At 46.4% G+C, this 17,683-nt stretch overlaps 2 protein-coding genes across 10 annotated transcripts in view; both read left to right on the plus strand.

The window, feature by feature from the left end:
- The first annotated feature begins 20 nt into the window (after positions 1-20).
- On the plus strand, positions 21-7,163 carry DGCR14 (DiGeorge syndrome critical region gene 14). The gene is made up of 10 exons (NM_001389436.2): positions 21-202; positions 328-496; positions 1,466-1,561; positions 2,145-2,311; positions 3,012-3,129; positions 3,570-3,703; positions 3,833-3,935; positions 4,780-4,889; positions 5,794-5,909; positions 6,455-7,163. The coding sequence occupies exons 1-10, from the start codon at positions 62-64 to the stop codon at positions 6,738-6,740; spliced, it is 1,440 nt and encodes a 479-aa protein (NP_001376365.2). The 5' UTR covers positions 21-61; the 3' UTR covers positions 6,741-7,163.
- Positions 7,164-11,466: 4,303 nt separating this feature from the next.
- The window catches only part of DGCR2 (DiGeorge syndrome critical region gene 2), a 37,503-nt gene continuing 31,286 nt past the window's right edge, over positions 11,467-17,683 (plus strand). For 8 of the 9 annotated variants that reach the window (XR_005840011.2, XR_006931536.1, XM_040648028.2 and 5 more), the window contains exon 1: positions 11,470-11,809. Coding sequence is in view for 7 of the 9 variants with exons in the window: in XM_040648028.2 (XP_040503962.1) it covers positions 11,731-11,809 (79 nt within the window). In the remaining 2 variants the exon portion in view is untranslated. Of the gene's footprint in view, positions 11,810-17,683 lie in introns of all 9 variants that reach the window. The other variant, NM_001389580.2, reaches the window with a different exon arrangement.

Genomic DNA, 17,683 nt, shown 5'->3' on the forward strand with positions numbered 1-17,683 from the left:
CGTTAGTGTGACGTCACGCCACGTCGCGCTCGCAACGGCGGCTGAGGAGGGTCAGGGCGTCATGGCGGCTGTTCCTGCGCCTTCCCCCGGAGCCTTGGTGCCCGTCGCCGCCGAGGCCGGCGCCGTGGTCAGGAGCAGGGAGGCAGTCGGATCGGCCGCGAAGCGTCCGAAGAAGATCCTGGATGAGGATGCCTACATCGAGGTGGGTGGCGGGCTCGGGTCGCCTCACTCTGTCACCGCGGCCGCTTGCGGCCCGGCCCGGCCTGTCCCGAGCGGCTGGGGCGCACCGAGGGGTCCTGACACGTCCGTGCGGTTTTCTGTTTGCAGAGTTTAGAGAATATTATTCAGCGCGATTTCTTTCCCGACGTGGAGAAGTTACGGGCGCAAAAGGAGTATCTGGAAGCTGAGGAAAATGGTGACTTGGAGAAAATGAGGCAAATCGCTATTAAATTTGGCTCCTCCTTGGGCAAATCATCGCGGGACACACCTGTGCCGTGTAAGAACCGCCTCACCGTGGCTGTATTGGTGTTTAAGCTGATATTATAGTTGATTTCTACAAAAGAAAAACCCAAACACATTATGCTTTGTCATTTTTTTGTGCCATGGGCTATGGAAGAGAGAGAAACGGTCTTCAGCTTTTTTTATTATTATTTATTTATTTAAGGTAAAAAGCTTTGTATTTAATGTTATTACTCTTATCTAATGTCGTACCAATAGATTTACATTGCATGGGAATTAGTATGGCAGACTGGGCAGTAGTCAGTGTCTGGTGACTGATGCAATATTGCTCTTTGATAGTGTCCAGTAATCCCTTCTGGACCGGAAAAAGCAATGTGGTAAACATGCCTCAGACATATTTTGTCAAGTTCCTGTTTATTAGCGAAAATCACATGCTATACCTTGCAACACTGTACTATCAGAAGCTTTAGGCTATGTTCTAAATCATCATTACAGTTTTTGGGGTGGAAGGCATGGAAGGAAAGCTCACGACAGTCCAAGGATAATGCAGCAAGCATCAGATGCTCAGTTATGTGTTTGTTTTCACTTCGAGTTTGGGTATTTTTTATGCTGAAGGCCAGTGCTTGGCTGAGCTCTTGCTGGGCAGTTTAGCTAAGCAGCCTTCTTGTGGCAAAAGGACACATGTCACATGGTGATTTCCTTTCCTCCCATCCTGTGGGTGCCACAACTGAGCTGTAAGGTTCTTAAGCTCACATTGCTGTGTCTGTCCTGTGAATTTTTCTCAGCATGAAAGTGTCTTAGATGAGAGATGTTGTTTGTTGATGGCACCATATTGAAAAGGATGTTTTATAGTCTTTTCACAACTTTCTAATGAATTTGCTCTTCTCATGATTTGTCTTCTGTGATTTATGTTTGGTACATGACCTATACCGTGACGCAGAATGTCATGGCAAGTGTTCAGTTCTGTGCTCTGGTAACCATGCAAACCTTTTTCCTTTTGTCACAGATGTTACACCAGCCACTTTTGAAACCCCAGAAGTGCATCCAAGTGGTCTTCCTCTGGGGAACAATTCCAGAGCTGGCACCCGAGCTGCAGAGGAAGGTAGGAGAATAATGTTTCTGTCACTGAATTCCTCAGCAGCCCAAAAATATGCTTGTGAACTCTGTCTCCTGGGAAGGTGAAGGTTTGGGGTATTTAGCCAACGTTTAAGCAGTTTCTTTTAACCTTCTAGTAAGTGAAAATAATCCATCTGAAATTGTGTCAATTCTCAATTATAGATCTTTTTAAGGCAGCATTAGTTCCTAATGCTTTGAATTTTTTGGAAAACAGTAAATTTTTCCTGTGTCACCTGAAATTAGGGTCAGTAAGCAAAGATAGCAGAGGCATAGATATTCATATAGCATGCTAAAAATGTCTGCTAGCATCTGGGCACTTGTGTGTTTTCCCTTTAACACAAATAGCTATAAATGCTGTGAAAGCATTTCTTTGAAAGTTGGTTATGTTTTCTAAAATATTTATTGTTGTAACATTCTGCATGTATACACTTCTTTTTTATCCCCACTAAGTTTAATTATTAGTGGGTCAGTAGAGGGCTAACATACAGAAAGAACTAAGACTTGTGTGTAGGTCTCTTACAGAAGGGGAGGTATTAACCTTTGTCAAACTTCTTCCCTCCTCTTGTTAGGAGAAACAGAAAAAGATGATAAAGATGCTCTTCCCAATCTGGACAGCTTCTTAGCAAAACACACGAGTGAAGATAATGCTTCATTTGAGCAGATCATGGAAGTGGCCAAAGAGAAGGAGAAAGTCAAGCATGCTTGGCTGTACAGTGCAGAAGAGGAGTATGCCCAGGTAGGGAAATGGCTGAAGTGTCTCTCTGCACTTCCGAAATGACACAAGAGGGAAATGCCATTTTACTGTATTTCTTTCCTGTTTAATTAAATGGTATATTTTCTTACCATCTGTTTTCAGACTCTTCCAAATACTTCCATATCTGTATTCTTACAGAAAAGTTTGAAAACTCTCTGATTAATAGTATAGAAAAATCTTCTGCTCTTTTCTCACTGCTTGTATCAGCTAATATTTTTTTTAAGGCTAGAATGGTACAAAGATTCTTTCAAGGCTACTCACTTTAGTCTTGTAGACTGCCTTTATGTGAGATATGTGGCAGATCTTGCTATTCTCATTTTTTGGCGATGTAGCATTCCATTTAATTTTGATTAGTAGATGGAGAAAAGCAAAAACTGAATCATCATTAGTGTTGTCACAAGGTGTAGCAAAGTGATATACGTAACCTTTGTGAGAAATTAAGTCTGTAGTGCTCACTTGATTTTATATGAGCTCATACAGAGTTTTGTAAGCTCACCTATGGGCACAGGATGGTTTCTCAAGTGCCAGTTGACAGAGGGAGGGAGCTCATGCTTTGCAGGTGCTAAGTACATTAGGACTTGTAGCTGAGCTGGTGATACAGCTCTTCCAAGTGGTGTATGCTTGATGAGAAGATTGCAGGAGTACCTTTTCAGTCCTATTTTTTTTTCTCCTGTCCTTTCAGAGACGAAATAAAAACCTGGCACTTCCTTCAGCAGAGCAGCAAGCCCTGGAGAATGTGAAAGCTGGGCTGGAGACCTGGGAGTACACGGCTAGAAACACCCTCATGTATTATCCGACAGGTGAGGCATGCAAGTCTCTCAGGAGAGTGATCTGTCTAGATGGGTTGACTCCAGACAGCGCTTATCCCCCTTCTGACAGAACAGCTCTTACTGGTGCTACTGCACTGTTTCTTCTGTGAAGCTCAGAGATGTGTGGCTGTTAGAGTCCTCTCCACCCATCCTGCACCATTCTTGAGATCTTGCTTCGTTGCCTCTGATTGCAAAGCTGGATCGTGTTCTGTCACTGAACGTGATCACTGAATGTATTACACAAGCATTTGTTTTCAGGAACCATAAATATTTCGGGCTTGTTTCATCTTATCCATAAGCACTTAGTATCTTCAGTCATCTGTTGCTTCTGCTCAGAGAGCACTGCTTTGGTTTCCTGGTCACTTGATTGCTATAGAAAACTATATCATGTTGTAGCTGAGCCCTTTCACAAAGACTTTCTGCATTTCAAGGTGTACCTGATGAGGAGGACACATTTAAGAAGCCCAGGGAAGTTGTCCATCGGAACACTCGTTTTGTGAAAGATCCATTTAGCCAAGCCGTGAGCAAATCACAGCTCCAGCAAGCAGCAGCCCTCAATGCTCAGGTTAGATAATTTTGTTGATTCTGATCAAAAGCCTTTAAAACAACATAATTGTTGATGACGTGTGTATGCTGGATAGAGATGGCTGGCATCTTTCTCTAGAAGTTGATGAATGACACTGTCTTATTTCAGTACAAACAGGGGAAAGTGGGACCAGATGGGAAAGAGCTGATACCCCAGGAGTCTCCAAAAGTGAATGGATATGGATTTGTGACTACTCCTTCTCCTGCCCCTGGTAAGAGGTTTTTTTTTTTAATTGTTGTTATCCTCTTTTCATCTGAATCCACATGTGTGTTACAGCTTCATTTTGTTCAGATGTATTAGCTTCAGGATGCTGTCAGTTAGAACATACTGATTATTTTTCTTCTAGTTCGGATGTTGTGTCTGAATTTGTAAGTGTTCTTCACCAGCATGGTTTTCCCTGTTTGTTTTTTTTTATCACTCTTAAAATGCAAACATAGTGAGGCTTCTCCTCTGAGAAGCCTGTAGGTGGCATATGGAATGCACCTCTTTTCTTCAGTGAAAATGCCTTTTTCAAATACTGGGCAGCCAGATTTTCTAGCCAGTGACTTAATCTTAGAATCTGTTCTGCAGTTGTAGCTGTTAGGCAAGGTGTAGTCACTATTTGACATAGACATTTGGTTATTCCACGTCTTAAGTCCTCTATAATTTCCTTGCTTTTAAATAGATTCATGTATTGAAAGAATTTTCATACAGTATCAAAGGGGAAGACTGGTACTGTAGAATTAAAGAATGAAAGTTTCAATAAGCAAAAGAATACCAAACGGAAAAATAAACTCATGGAAAGATCAGGTTGGGCTTTGTAAGCTGGAGGGTGACACAGCCATGAGCAGTACCTGGTGTTTAAGGTCATGTCTTTGTAATGGGAATGACATGTTACTTTTCAACGTGGGCTGTGATTTCCTCTGCAGTAGAAGGGCTCAGTTGTATTTTGTGTTTGCTGCATTTCGTAATATGGTTCTCTGTGGGTGGGTTTTGTGGTTTTTGTTTGGTTTTTTTTTTTCTGACCAAATAGTTAAATATCTTACATGAATATGACTTTTTATATTTGTTTTCAGGTGTGAATGAGTCTCCTTTTATGACATGGGGTGAAATAGAAACCACCCCTTTACGTCTAGATGGATCAGAAACACCGTATGTGGATCGCACACCTGGACCAGCCTTCAAGGTATTTCATAGGAGTCAACATGTCATTCTTTGGGGGTGGGGGGGCACGGACTAGGAAGGGAAAGACAAGTGAGTAACTAATAGATTAACATTGTTGTGGGATGTGTGACACATCTCAAGGACTGGGAACACAGCCCAGAGACTAATAACCTCCAAGTTCTGCTTGGAGGGTGGAGATGGACATGGCTCCACATGAAAGCTACTTAGTGCAAATATATGAGGTGCAATACACAGTTGGTGACAGTGAGACTCAAAGGTTGATGATAGGCCTAGACAAAGGGGCTTTTGGAGAAAGCTGAAGAGATGCCTGGTTTCCCTGATTTTAATGTAGGAATTGGTAGAAGTTATAATATTTCCTAAGTCTGAGGCAGCTATATCACTTAAAGGTTGAAAAGGTACTCTGACTTTGTTAATGGCACTTGGCCCTGTGTGCAACCTGTCTCATGCTGGTATCGTTGAATGTGAGTTGTTTGAGATTCTTAGTTTAAGAAAAATGTAATTTTCTGTGTGTGCCCCTGTTTTGTCAGACTTTGAAGTTGTTGTGTGGTTTTCCTGCTGTTTAGCAATGCCTTTGTTTGCCTGAGAGCTGGCTGGCCATGGGCCAGGCTAGGCAAGACACAGGTGACATTGTTTGTCTATGAGAGACAGCAGAAGGAAATGCCAGATGTAATGGCTGCTTCCTTGACAGAACTGGTTCTACCATATTTGTTACTTGCAAAGGCAAGTTGAAAATCTCTCTAAGTCCTCTCTTGCTTTTATGTAGCAGAAGAGAAGAGTGGGCTGATCCCACTCCTCCCCTGTTTAGATCATTGTCAGCTGCAATCCAACTGTGGAAGTGCTTTGTTTCATTTATACAGTGCTCATACCTAGTGCCTTGGCAAGTAAATTGTGTGATGTATTTATAGATCCTGGAGCCTGGACGTCGTGAGAGGTTAGGACTCAAGATGGCCAATGAAGTGGCAGCTAAAAACAGAGCAAAGAAGCAGGAGGCACTTCGAAAAGTCACAGAAAACTTGGCCAGGTGAGACTTCTGTTGTGATGGAGGAATTGGGGATGGGTATTTTCTGATGAGGTTTAAATCAATATATGCAGAAAGGGAGGAATGAGGAAAGTGCTGGAAGCAGGAAGAGATGCAGTCAGGCTAACCATTTTTAGACGTATAAGAACTTGCTTACCAAGGGAAGGTGGATGGTGGTTGTTCCTGGTACTCCCTCTTGTGAGCATTACTGTTCTGCCTTATGCTACCCAAGTAGTGCACCTGGATCAATGTCTTGCTTCACTGGAATTAGAGGAGACCTGATTCAACATGCTTGGCTGGGTCACAGGAAGGACAGTACAGGCTCAAAAGAAGTAAGCAGGCAGTGCAGTTTATGTTTAGGAGGGATGTTAGATCTCTCTCTAGGGAGACAGGCTGCATTTACTTGCAGGCAAAAGGACTTCTGCAGCCAATGGGTCTGGTCAGCGGAGGAAGCAGACACCAAGTTCTCCCATGGAAGCATTGATAGTATTCCTGACAAATACAAGGTTTTACTGTAAAGTCTTTAAAAACTGTCTTTTCTATTCCAGCCTCACTCCAAAAGGACTAAGCCCAGCAATGTCACCAGCTTTGCAACGACTAGTGAACAGGACTGCAAGTAAATACACTGACAAAGCCCTGCGAGCCAGCTATACTCCTTCTCCAGCCCACACAGGAACTCCTGGTTACAAGACACCGGCAAATGGGCCCCAAACACCCACAACCACCCCACAGTCTAGGACAGTATCTCAGACACCAGTATCTCAAGATACTACATCAATCACAGACAATTTACTACAGCTTCCGAAAAGAAGGAAGGCATCTGATTTCTTCTAAATATTCTTGTCGTCAGCAAGGCAATAGTGAACAGCCCATGCTCAGCTGTCTGCAACGTGGATGTTTTGAGCCAACAGTAGTAAGAGGTATCTAGATTCAGCTGCCAGAGTGGAAGCCAGCAGTTATTAGATCCGGGACCAGATCTAGACTATGTAGCTGAAATAGCTTGTGATGTGCTTTATGGAAGACAAGTGTCTCTTGCTGTGGTATAACTTCCCTTTGAACTGCATGGATATGTTACACAGGACTGCTGTATCATAAGGATGCTTCCTGCAATGGCAAAGAAGAGTGTGGACTCTTAGCTGAAACAGTGATAATTTTTAAAATATCTCTTTTTTTCAGATGGCCATGCATTTAAATACCTTTCTATACAAACATGTCTATTTATAAAATATGTTAAGCCTTCCTAAAAGGTTGAACTGGATTTTACTCTTGCTTGTCAAACTTTTTTGGTCTCGTGCTTTGCAGAAGAGAGGATATCAATGAGTCACAGAACTGTAGGGGTTGGAAGGGACCTCTAGAGATCATAGAGTACAACCCCCCAGCTAAAGCAGTTTCCCCACAGTAGATTGCACAGGAACATGTCCAGGTGAGACTTGAGTATCTCTAGAGAGGGAGCCTCCACCACCTCTCTGAGCAGACTGTTCTAGTGCTCTGTCACTGACAGTAAAGAAGTTCTTTATGTTTGCGTGGAACTTCCTACATTTCAGTGTCTCCTATTTTCACCTTCTTCTGTTGCTACACACCACTGAAAAGAGTCCACCCCCATCTACTTGACTCCCATACTTCAGGTATTTATATATACAGCTGTGAGATCCCTTCTCAGCTTTCTCATCTCCAGACCGAAGAGTCTCAGCCTTTCCTCGTACGGGAGATGCTCCAGACCCCTAACCCATGTATGTATGAGATGTCACATGGTGTTTTAGGGGATGTCTCTTTAATGGAAGTTGATTTTAAACTGGTGCTTCCCAGTGTATGGTGGACTTGTCAAAAGAATTATTATGTTGTGAAGAAAGAGTGCATCCAGTTCCAGACATCAGTTTGCACTTCCTAGTAACCTGCACTCTTACTTACTGTGTTCTGCAGCTGGTGAAATCAGAAGCTTGAGTGTGAGTGGCACTGTGACCCAAAAGAAAGCTTTCCCTTGTGCTTTTGACTATAACTCTTGGTTGTTGCAAACCATATGAGAGATGGTTGTTCATTCAGCTCAGCAGATGAACTTTGTAAAGCAAAAGATGACTATTTCTGAAAGGGCCTAGAGTAGTTGAAGTTGAAAACCAGCAGTTCAAAAGCTGGATCAATTTTTAAGAGAATCTCATTTTCTTCTCCCCACCTTTCCGTTCTGCAGAAAGAAGTTTGGCTTGCTGATCATGCTCAGGCTTTTCCTCTGCAGATTTTGGGAACTCTGACCCTCTTGTGCAGTGGGCAGAGGGGGTAGGGATTTTGAATTTTGGAGTCTGGAACCACAGGTATCTCAAAACTTCATTTACAGGCAACCTCTGAGATGTGTCGGGCTGAAGCAAGTAGAAAATGAGGTCCTCACACTTTTTAGTCAGGTATTTTGATGAAGTTAAAATGAGCAAAGTTCTCTTTCACAGCTTCTGTCATCTTGATGTGGCCCAGGAGGTCTCCCTTTACCCTCAGCTCCATAAAGATGTACAATTTCCCTCCTGATACCTCAGAGATCTCAGAGGTTTGATGAGTGATGGGTGGTGCAAACGTTCCATCTGTTTCCCTAGGGAGAAATCAATCCAGGAAGTCCTGAGGCATTCTGTTGTCAACTATATGGCCACATTGCTTTATAACATGCTGCAGCAGGCTAATTTCACTGCCACAGGAGCCTTCTCCTAGTGTGGTGCTCAGGCTGAAACCTTTCTTTCAGTGATATTTTAGGGGTGTCTTCAGTCTTTGGTGCCAGTTTTAGATGATTTTTTTTCCCCCACAAGCTAAAACGGAGAAGGAATCATTCACAATGATGTTCACAAGAAAGTTCTTCCTGAAGGCATTAAACTATGGGTAAATTTTCTTAAGGAACTGAATTTGAGGGACATGGTTTAGAGGTGGTGATGGGTTGATGTGGACTAAAATGAGTGGTTCCAACCTTAATGATTCTATGAAGTTCTACTGCTGACGGTTTCCTTCTTTACCCAATAGATGGAAATCTAGTCTTAGCACTGCTTGCTGGTTATCATGAGTTTTCCAAATACTTCTTGGTAGGTTAAGTTTTTTAAATGCTTTCATTGGATGGACCAGTGCTCTATTAATGCTGCTTGGCTTTATGTTCAAGCACAGCAGTGTATCTGAGTTTGTTATTGCGGTAGATCGTTTTGAAACCTTTCTGAAGCTGTTTAATTGTTCATGTTTGTATCTCAGGAGGCACGCAGAGTTAAGCACTACATGAAGGAGCTCCTAAAGGTGTTGAGGAGCTCGGGGTGCTGCTTTTTGTTTGCTTTGTTTTCACAATGGCTGCGTTCAAGAACTGTTTGTTTCCATTTGCTTGGTGCTTCCCCTTAACTTTCTTCCCTTGGTTTTCTTTCAGCCCCTCTGTTTCGTAGCTCTGATGGTTGGCTGCTTCCTGTGGGCTTGGCAGCTGTTATTTCCTTAAACCCTTACTCATGAGTAAGTTGCATTTTGACTTCCAGCTTCTGCTGAACTTGAGAAAAGCTCACAACATCACTTCTCCAGAACTGATGGGAGGATGGTGGTTTGTGTGCTGATTGCTTCACCGTAATCGGCCTCCGGGGCTTTTTGCTTTATGTTGGTTTCTGCTTTTTCCAACGTAATTTTTCAGCTCCCAAGTGTATGACTTCAAAGCCTTAATGATGAGAACAACACAGGGGCTGGAGACAATCCTGCACAGCCCACCAATGTCATTCTGACAAACGTTCTGACTGCCAGACTGGGACTTTTGATTATTATTTCCCCCTCCCCCTTTCCTTGAAACTTCGAGTTATTTTTTTATAATTAGCCAGAAAGATGGAGAGCAGCTTTAACCGTTCTGAGCTGCGGTTGTTGCAGTACAGGCTGACCTCTGGGTACGAGCTGAGCCCTGCTGGCAGGAAGGCACAGCCAGCTGAGTACACTGCTTGCACCACGCCTGGGCACAGGGCGGCCTGGGGAACACTGGGCAGCCTGTGTAACACTTGGCAGTCCGGGGCTCTGCTATAATCCGCAGGGAATATCCATGGAAATAGGTATGCAGCTCTTTGAGCAGCGCCTGCGGATCTCTGCAAGGCTGAGGGTGTTTGGTGCTGTGTTTGCTTTGGTGGAGAGCTTCCTCCTGTGTGGTTTCCACTGCCACTTCCATAGCACCTGTCCCCGGCTGTGACCTTTCCAAGTGACTTTTATAGCACAACTTGTGAGAATAAACGGAGCGATACGGCGTCGCTGGGGTTTGTGAGTGCATGAAACGGATAGGTTTTGCTTTTTTTTTTAGCCTGGAAGTAACCGAGGGCTCAGTTTTTTCTTCAGGCAAAAGGAAGAAACAACCGACCTATTCTCAGATGCTGCTGGATGAATAGAAAGAGCATCTATTTACTGATGTGTCCGTGTTCTCAGTGATATTCCTTAAGGACCAACCTGGGTAAACAGCTCTGAAGCTTTTAGGTAAAATGTGTTTATTTCACAGTGTTCCCACAGTCTGCTTGTCCCCATGAAGTGCTCCCATCTGTGCGAGTGCTGAGGTGTGCTGAAGGCTGTGCTCTGCGTTGCTCTGCCTGCAGCCACGTCCCTGCTGCAGTGTGTGTTAATGTTAATGATGAATCCCTGAAGTTTCTGCTTCATTCAGTGCAAGGCAACGCCACCACTGGTTGCCTCTACTCCGAGGCCCTGCTTGATGGGTGATGCGCATACAGCAGCATTTCAGTGCTCAGCAATCCTGGCCGGATCCATCCTGGCGTGTGTGAGGAGCTGTGCTCGCACCGGGACGTGGCTGGCTGCCGGAACGGCACGGATAGAGCCGTGTCTGACGATTGCTAGTTTAGTGTTGTGCAATCCGTGCTTAAAAGCCGATTGCATAAACTACCTCGAGGCACGGGACGGTGCCGGTCCTGTGTCTTCCCTCGAGTGAGTTAACCTGAAATCAGAAGCCTCGGTTCTGACGGATTGAAGGGCGTTTGTCAGAGCTGTGATTTACCTGCAGGGCAATGCTCTAAAGCTGGCTCTGGGAAGGGCTGCGCAGCCCGGCCGTTCCTGCAGCGCCGCTTTGAAGTCGGGGCTCCGCTTCGTGCAGTCGCACACCTTTGCTATCTGTAATGGAGCTGCCAAAATAGCACCTCACGCGGCCAAACCCGACGCGAAAACCCACCCGGGTCGTTGTCGGCTTCCATTTGTTTTCTGCGGCTGTGGGGGCAGCGGGGGGGCACTTCCAGCCTCTTATCGGTGACCTTGGCACCGCCGCCTACACGTGGAAAACATCGAGTTGCGTGCTTTAATTAAATCTCAGCTCTTGCACGCTTGATTTTACCACGGTTTCTAAAAGTATTAGGAAAAAAAACCCACACCACCTAGGATCGAAGCCCCGTCCTCACGGGCATCCCCCAGCGCGGCCTCTGCCCCCTCGAGGCCCCGACGGCGCGTCCCGCAGCCTCCGACCCCCCGGGGGCGGGGCTTACCCAGAGGAGGGCGCCAGGCCCCGCCCACCGCGCCGCTGATTGGTCGAGAGCCCCGCCGGAGGGAGGGGGGCGTGGCGGCGCCGGGGAAGGCGGCGGGGAGGTGCGGCCGCCATCTTGTGCGTCGCCGGAGCCAGGCGAGCGGCCCGCAGCGTGGCGCCGCCCGACCCCCGCGCTGCCCCCGCGCCCGCAGCCGCCGCCGCAGCCAGGGCCGCTGGCTCCCGCCCGGGGGCGGCGGCGGACGGGGCGGGGAAGAGCTCGGTGCGGACGGGATCGCCCGGCGGCGGTCCCTCCGCCTCCTCCTCCCGCCGAGCGTCGCCCCGCGCTTCGCTCCCCGCGGGTTTGTGGCGCTGCGCCGGGGGAGGATGAACGGAGGATAAATGGTGCCCAAAGCGGACAGCGGCACCTTCCTCCTCCTCTTCCTCCTGGTGCTGAGCATCACCGAGCCGCTGCGGCCAGGTAGGGGCGGAGGGGGGGTCGGGGGGGGGACGCGGGCACGGGGCCTGCACCGCTCCTCGGGCCTGGGCTGCGCCTCGGCTGCGGGGCCGGACCCGCCCACACCTCCGGGGCTGTGCTGGAAGGGGAGCGGGGCCCGCGGCGCCCCGCAGGTGGCTGAGGCGCGGCTTTGAGAGCCTCGCTGGAAATACGTATAACCTTGCAGTGAGCGGAGTGCCGGGGGTGTCAGGTGCTGCTGTCCTGTCTGAGCCCCAGCGTCAGCCCCCCGTGCGTTGGGTGACACAGAACCGCATGCGGAGAGCCCCGAACCGCCTCTCAAAGTGATCATTCAAAGAGAAAAAGCCCTGTTGCATCTCAGCTCTTACCGCATCGCGTCCCCACTTGTGTGTGTCTGCTTCTTTCGGGGAAGTGGTGGAGCGACGGGATTTTCTTGGTAGCTGCTAGGCACAGGGCTTCAAAGCACGAAGGCAATTAACTTTCCAGAGATTATTGGTGTTTGTTGGCTGAAAGTGGCTACTTTTTGAACTGTGTTGCTCACTCGTTTCTCTTTGGATGTTGAGTTTGCTCAGAGCTCTGGCCAGGAGGATCCATAGCCCCAATGTGAGGCTGGCTCCACAGGTTTGGAAGCTGTCCCCTGTGGCATGGTGAGCTTCCCCCTGGGGCTGGGTTGCCCCCCTGGCTGCTCACTGTTTGCCAATACCATGGTGAGAACGATGGCATTCCTTTTGTAACTTTGAAACCCCCTCGTTATTGCCCTTCAAAATAACTCTGATGACCCAAACTAATAAAACGTGACACTGTTAGTGAACTGTGTCTGAAGCACAATTGGGTCAGTGTAGGCAGTCCTGACTGAAATAACAATCTTGGATGTTGAAACTGCTGTGTGTGTGACTTGCTTTGTTTTATCTTGTTTTTTTGGCAGAGCAGAGTGTATGTTAGGGCTTATGACATGCACTTAAGTAGCCAAAAAAAAAAAAAAAAAAAGCTGCTAGCCTAGCTGGTGTTATTGCAGCTAGAGGCCTTTCTGTTGGTCAGGATGCAATGTCAGCTCCATGTTAGATGCCTTCCCTTATGGCTGACACTGGGTGCTGTGGGCGGTTGAGCCACCGGTTGGAAGCACTCAGCAGAGGTTTGTGTCTTCTTCCAGGGAGTAGGCTTGACCCTCTCCTCTCTGGCATGGAATTGAGCATTGCAGCCTTTTAGAAATTGGGAAATGGCATTTTCCGTATAGTGTCAGAGCATGTGTTACTGTAGTATGGTATCAGAGCCTTCTTAGCATCCAGTGCTTGGTGGTAGAAGACAAGTTTTTGTCTTGAGTGTTGCTCCTCGGTTATTTTTCACTGTTGCACTAATGTATCGACTTTAAAGATCTGTGGTCTGGTAGCTGGAAATACTTTGTTTGTAAACATCCCCCAGCTGTCATCATCTCAGGTTGTACAGTGCTGGTTTTGGAAGCTGTAGTATTGGGATTCCTCAGCAGCATCTCCATGTGCGTTGCTTGAACCATGTGTATGGTTGCATATGGAACCACATGTAAAGTAGGAATCGTAGCTCACCTCCGTGTGATGTACCCAGCCGCATGCAGGATGACATCTGGAGCTCGGTGCTGTTTGAGGAGCTCCTTTTTGGGATGCCCATCCTGTTTACCCATGGCCAGAGCTGTCCATGGTGATGGCTTCCTGTGCCCTGGGGAGAGCCCGCAGGTCAGGGGCTGCTGTGTGCCCTCACCTCCTTTGCCAAGGTTTGCTTTCAACTTGCTTCACTTACTCTCTCCAGCAGGTCATCTGTTCAGTAACTTAAATACTGTAGGGGCTTATCCTGAGATAAAACCTGCAAATGGGAAGTCTAGCTCATGTGAGTGTGGACTGTGCACAGAACCAGATTTCCATTTTAAACAAGGAGAATGGCAATGAAGCGTCCCTTGTCTCTTGTGGGCAGGTGCATGGATTTCCTCAGAAGAGAGTTACAGTAGCGTTTGGACTTAGAGTTTATTTTCCTGCTTGTATTTGTTTTTCTTGCTGCTTCTTTAAACCTGTGTATTGTAGCAACTGTCTTCCTGGTTTACAAAGGATGCCTGCAGCTTGCTTAACTTAAATCTGTACTTGGAGCTATCAAATGAGTGCTGCAGAGTGATGTGAGGCTTTATGTACTCTGAGATGAATGTGTAGTCCCTTCACAATTCAGTCCCAGCGAATCAGGCTCCTCTTTGTACTTCCATGTTAATTTGACACTAGCTTTGTATCCGTGTTCTTGCTGTGCTCTTCAGATAAATAAAACCTTCTTTTAAGCCTCCTCAACTGTAGTATCTTTTCAGGCAAGCTGAAAGGCAGTGATTTTACATGGACTTATTTTTTTCTGCATTTAGGGTGAGATCGTTTTTAGTAAACTGGGAGAGAAACATTTCTATTTCCTTTTCTCTTTGTTTGCCAATTTTTCTGTGTTGATTACAAAAGTCTGCTTTACACAGCTACCATCATTAACAACCTTGGGTGCGTCCAGCAGGCCGTGACATCAGCCCTGGCTGTGGAGATGTGGATTCCTGAAGGTACCATGGGCAGTTACATTTTTCTCAGCCAGTGGGCTTTTAATGGTCACTTTATGTCTTTGTGAATCTCAGAAATTTTGGGACAAATTCAAGCTCTCTTTTCCCTCCCTTTTTGACCATAAACTGGTGGCATAAGTGGTAGCTTCTTTTTAATTGTAGAATGGCCTGGGTTGTAAAAGACCACAATGTTCATCCAGTTCCAACCCCCTGCTATGTGCAGGGTCACCAACCAGCAGACCAGGCTGCCCAGAGCCACATCCAGCCTGGCCTTGAATGCCTTCAGGGATGGGGCATCCACAGCCTCCTTGGGCAACCTGTTCCAGTGTGTCACCACCCTCTGGTTGAAAAACTTCCTCCTTAATGCACTATTGAAAACTCATTTTTAATTATTTTATTATTATTATTATTATTATTTATTTCTTAGTAGAGCATTTCTCCTGATGTTTGGAAGCTACTCATGTGCACTGGAGCTCAGTGTGTCAGACCTTGGCAGCTATATGGGTGCACAGGGAATGGCTACCTGAATATTTCTTTGAAACATGCACTGAATGGACTGCATCCATTGATTAGACACTCGTTTTTGGAGCTATTGGCCATGTTGGGGTTGGGCTTCGTGTCTTTTTCAGGATGCCTCACAACATCTGCTTCAGGTTATCGAACTCGCCGGCTGAGAGCTGTTGTTTTTATGTGAAGAAATATTTCAGCAATGTTTTAACAGGGTCACATTGTACTGGAACTAAATTGGGTTTAGGCACTCATGCATTTCTTTCAATTGTCTAAAAAGCATCAGAGATGGAAACCAAGAATTGGGTTTTGCAACACAGTTTGAGGATGTGTAGGAAGTTCCTGTTTCTGTCAGTATCCCGTTACACAAGTGTAAAGCAAAGGTTTGGGGGTCCTTATGTAGTACTGGGAACTTAAACAGTCTGAAATGATCAGCACGACACACTGGAGAATGTTGTTTAGTGGATTAAGTAAGATCATTGCTAAAGACAATAGCATGTTTTCATATTTAACAAGATACTGCTGCTTGCTAATGGAAAACACTTAAACGTGGTCAGGCTTTATATTGGATTTTGTAATAGTGGTTTAGTACAGAGGCTTGTCAATGTAGGTCATTGGGCTTTCTTGTTACAGCATTTAGCAGGCACCTAAAAGCTCTTCTTGGAGCTTTTTTCACCACCTCAAAGCTAGCTAAAGGAAGTAATTCTGTTATACCTGGGTTTGGTTCCTAAAAATTGAGTGCAGCTTATCTGATTGGCAGTGCTTAGGCAGATTTGCCACTGCAAGGTGTCTGATTGAACACCCCACAGTACTGGCTTAGAGTCTGCACTTCTTGCTGTGCTGCTTGGTGTGCATGGCTGGAGGTTTGCTAGGTTGTGCAGGAGCAGTGCTGGGGCCTTGAGGCTGTACAGCAGTTGGTGTTTGTGCTGCAGCTCCTTCTTGTTGATCTAAAGGTGTAGCTCTTAAACAAAACTCCTTAATTAGAAGTCTGAAAAGATCCCCCATAAAACTTGTATGCTGGGATTGGATTTGTTGGTTTTTGACTAATTCTGTTGTGTCAGTTGGTTCAGTTGAAGACCCAAATAGATCAGTCATAAAATGTGGCCAAGGCGTTCCTCTCTCCTAAAGAGATTGCATCAGCTAGTAAGTAGAAGCTCTGATTTTGCTTTTTGTTCCCTGTCTCTACCTTGGAGAAAGCTGCGGTGAGTAATGTTTGTTCAGTTCCACGATGCTGCTAGCTGCAGTCCCTGTGTTTGCATTCAGCTGAACTCCCAGGCGAGGGCTTGGTGCAAGGCAGAAGGTTTTCCCTGCACTTCCTCAGTCAGTGCTGCTGCATGCAGGCCTGCCCCCTGCTCAGCCCCTCATTTTTCAATCTACCAGTTGTTGTATCCCTGCTCCTGCTGTGTATTAGTGTTCTTTTCTCCTGGTGTCTTGCTGCTCTGCTGTTTGTTGCTGTTCTGAGCTGTAAGTGAGGTTGTTGGATTTAAAAACTCTTCCTTGCAGCCGCTGTTGGTGAGGGGACAAGGCCGACAGTATGAGCAGCAGCTGTGATGCTGTGAGATTGGTCATTCCTCATTGTAAAGCAAACTTTGGGGTGCGTGTAGGCTTGCTGCTAGCTGTGCCTGTGCAGTAAGGAGGAGCAGAGGGCCTGCAGGCAGACAGCGCTTTGTATGCATGGCTCGGATTCTCAGAAGCAGTAGAGCAGAAGGGGACTCTGACGGACGTGACTTCTGTGTCCCTGCAGTGGGTTCAGGAGCAGAGCAAGGCGAGGCCATGGAGAAGCGCTGCTGCAGGCTCAGCGGTTGTGGAAGGGCCCTGGGACCTTTTTAAGAGCAGGGCATTGACACAGCTGGTTCAAAGAGTTCAGAACTTCAGATCCTAAGAATGAAAGAGGTGAAATCCCCCAGTGAATGTCAGAAAACCAGCCTGGAAGGTATGAGAAATTGGGCAGTCCACTTTCTTGGCTCCAACAGAAACAGGGGAACACGGAGCATGCTTCTTGTGGCTCCTGTGGCAGAGCCTCCAAACATAGCCTCCTTCGGTAATGCTGGCTGGCAGGGTGTTGCTTGTTTTGCAGCTGCAGCATATGATTCCTGCCCAAGTACAGTATTGTGCATGTGTCCCCCATACGCTGCAGTTTTAGGGAACCGTTTGCCAGTTTCCAACACTGTTCTGGTGCCAGGGCCAGCAGTTCTTCCTCAGTGCCAAGTGTGGGTTGGTGCCTGGCACTACCATGGGGCTGCTGGCTGCCCTGGGGGGGGGGTTGTGTATCAGGGAACGTCTGTGCGTGGCAGACACAAACCCATGCATTGCACTCACTGTACAGTTGGTGGAGAACTTGTTGAGGGTTGATGAGAACACTCAGCTCCTTGGGTTGGCACTGATGAGCTGCAGCAGAACTCCAGCAGTTGGGTGACTTAAATACGTGAGTTGGGATGAGCCTTTAATCGGCATTCCCCACAGTGTCAGATCGCTGGTGTGCTGTGGTTTCCTGTGAAACTTTTAATTTCAGCTTTGTGCTGAAGGGGCAGTCCTCTCATTCTGTATCTGATGAACAGCATTTTAATGGTACTCGTTATATGGAGCTGCTGAGGAAGTTATAGTCAGTGTTTGATGCCTACCATTTAGATTATTGAAAAATTTTCTTAAGCTTAATAGGAATTGATAGCTGCCTCATTAAGTAAAGCTAAACAAAATAGCATTCAGCTTCCTAGTTAATTAAAATGAAATTTGGTTGATCTAAGCATTATATTTGGTTTCCACTGTGTTTATTGACTAGTGCATGGAAATATAGAATTGGCTGTGGGTGAGTTATGTGATTATTGGAC

Source organism: Gallus gallus, chromosome 15 (genome assembly GCF_016699485.2).
Source record: "Gallus gallus isolate bGalGal1 chromosome 15, bGalGal1.mat.broiler.GRCg7b, whole genome shotgun sequence".
Classification (NCBI taxonomy): Eukaryota; Metazoa; Chordata; class Aves; order Galliformes; family Phasianidae; genus Gallus; species Gallus gallus.

What these genes read in the sequence shown, in the direction of transcription:
- DGCR14 (NM_001389436.2), top strand. Translation starts at nt 62, where the DNA reads ATGGCGGCTGTTCCTGCGCCTTCCCCCGGAGCCTTGGTGCCCGTCGCC. An exon ending in ATGAGGATGCCTACATCGAG is followed by an intron (nt 203 to 327) that starts GTGGGTGGCGGG and finishes TTCTGTTTGCAG; the next exon opens with AGTTTAGAGAATATTATTCA. An exon ending in CCTCATGTATTATCCGACAG is followed by an intron (nt 3,130 to 3,569) that starts GTGAGGCATGCA and finishes CTGCATTTCAAG; the next exon opens with GTGTACCTGATGAGGAGGAC.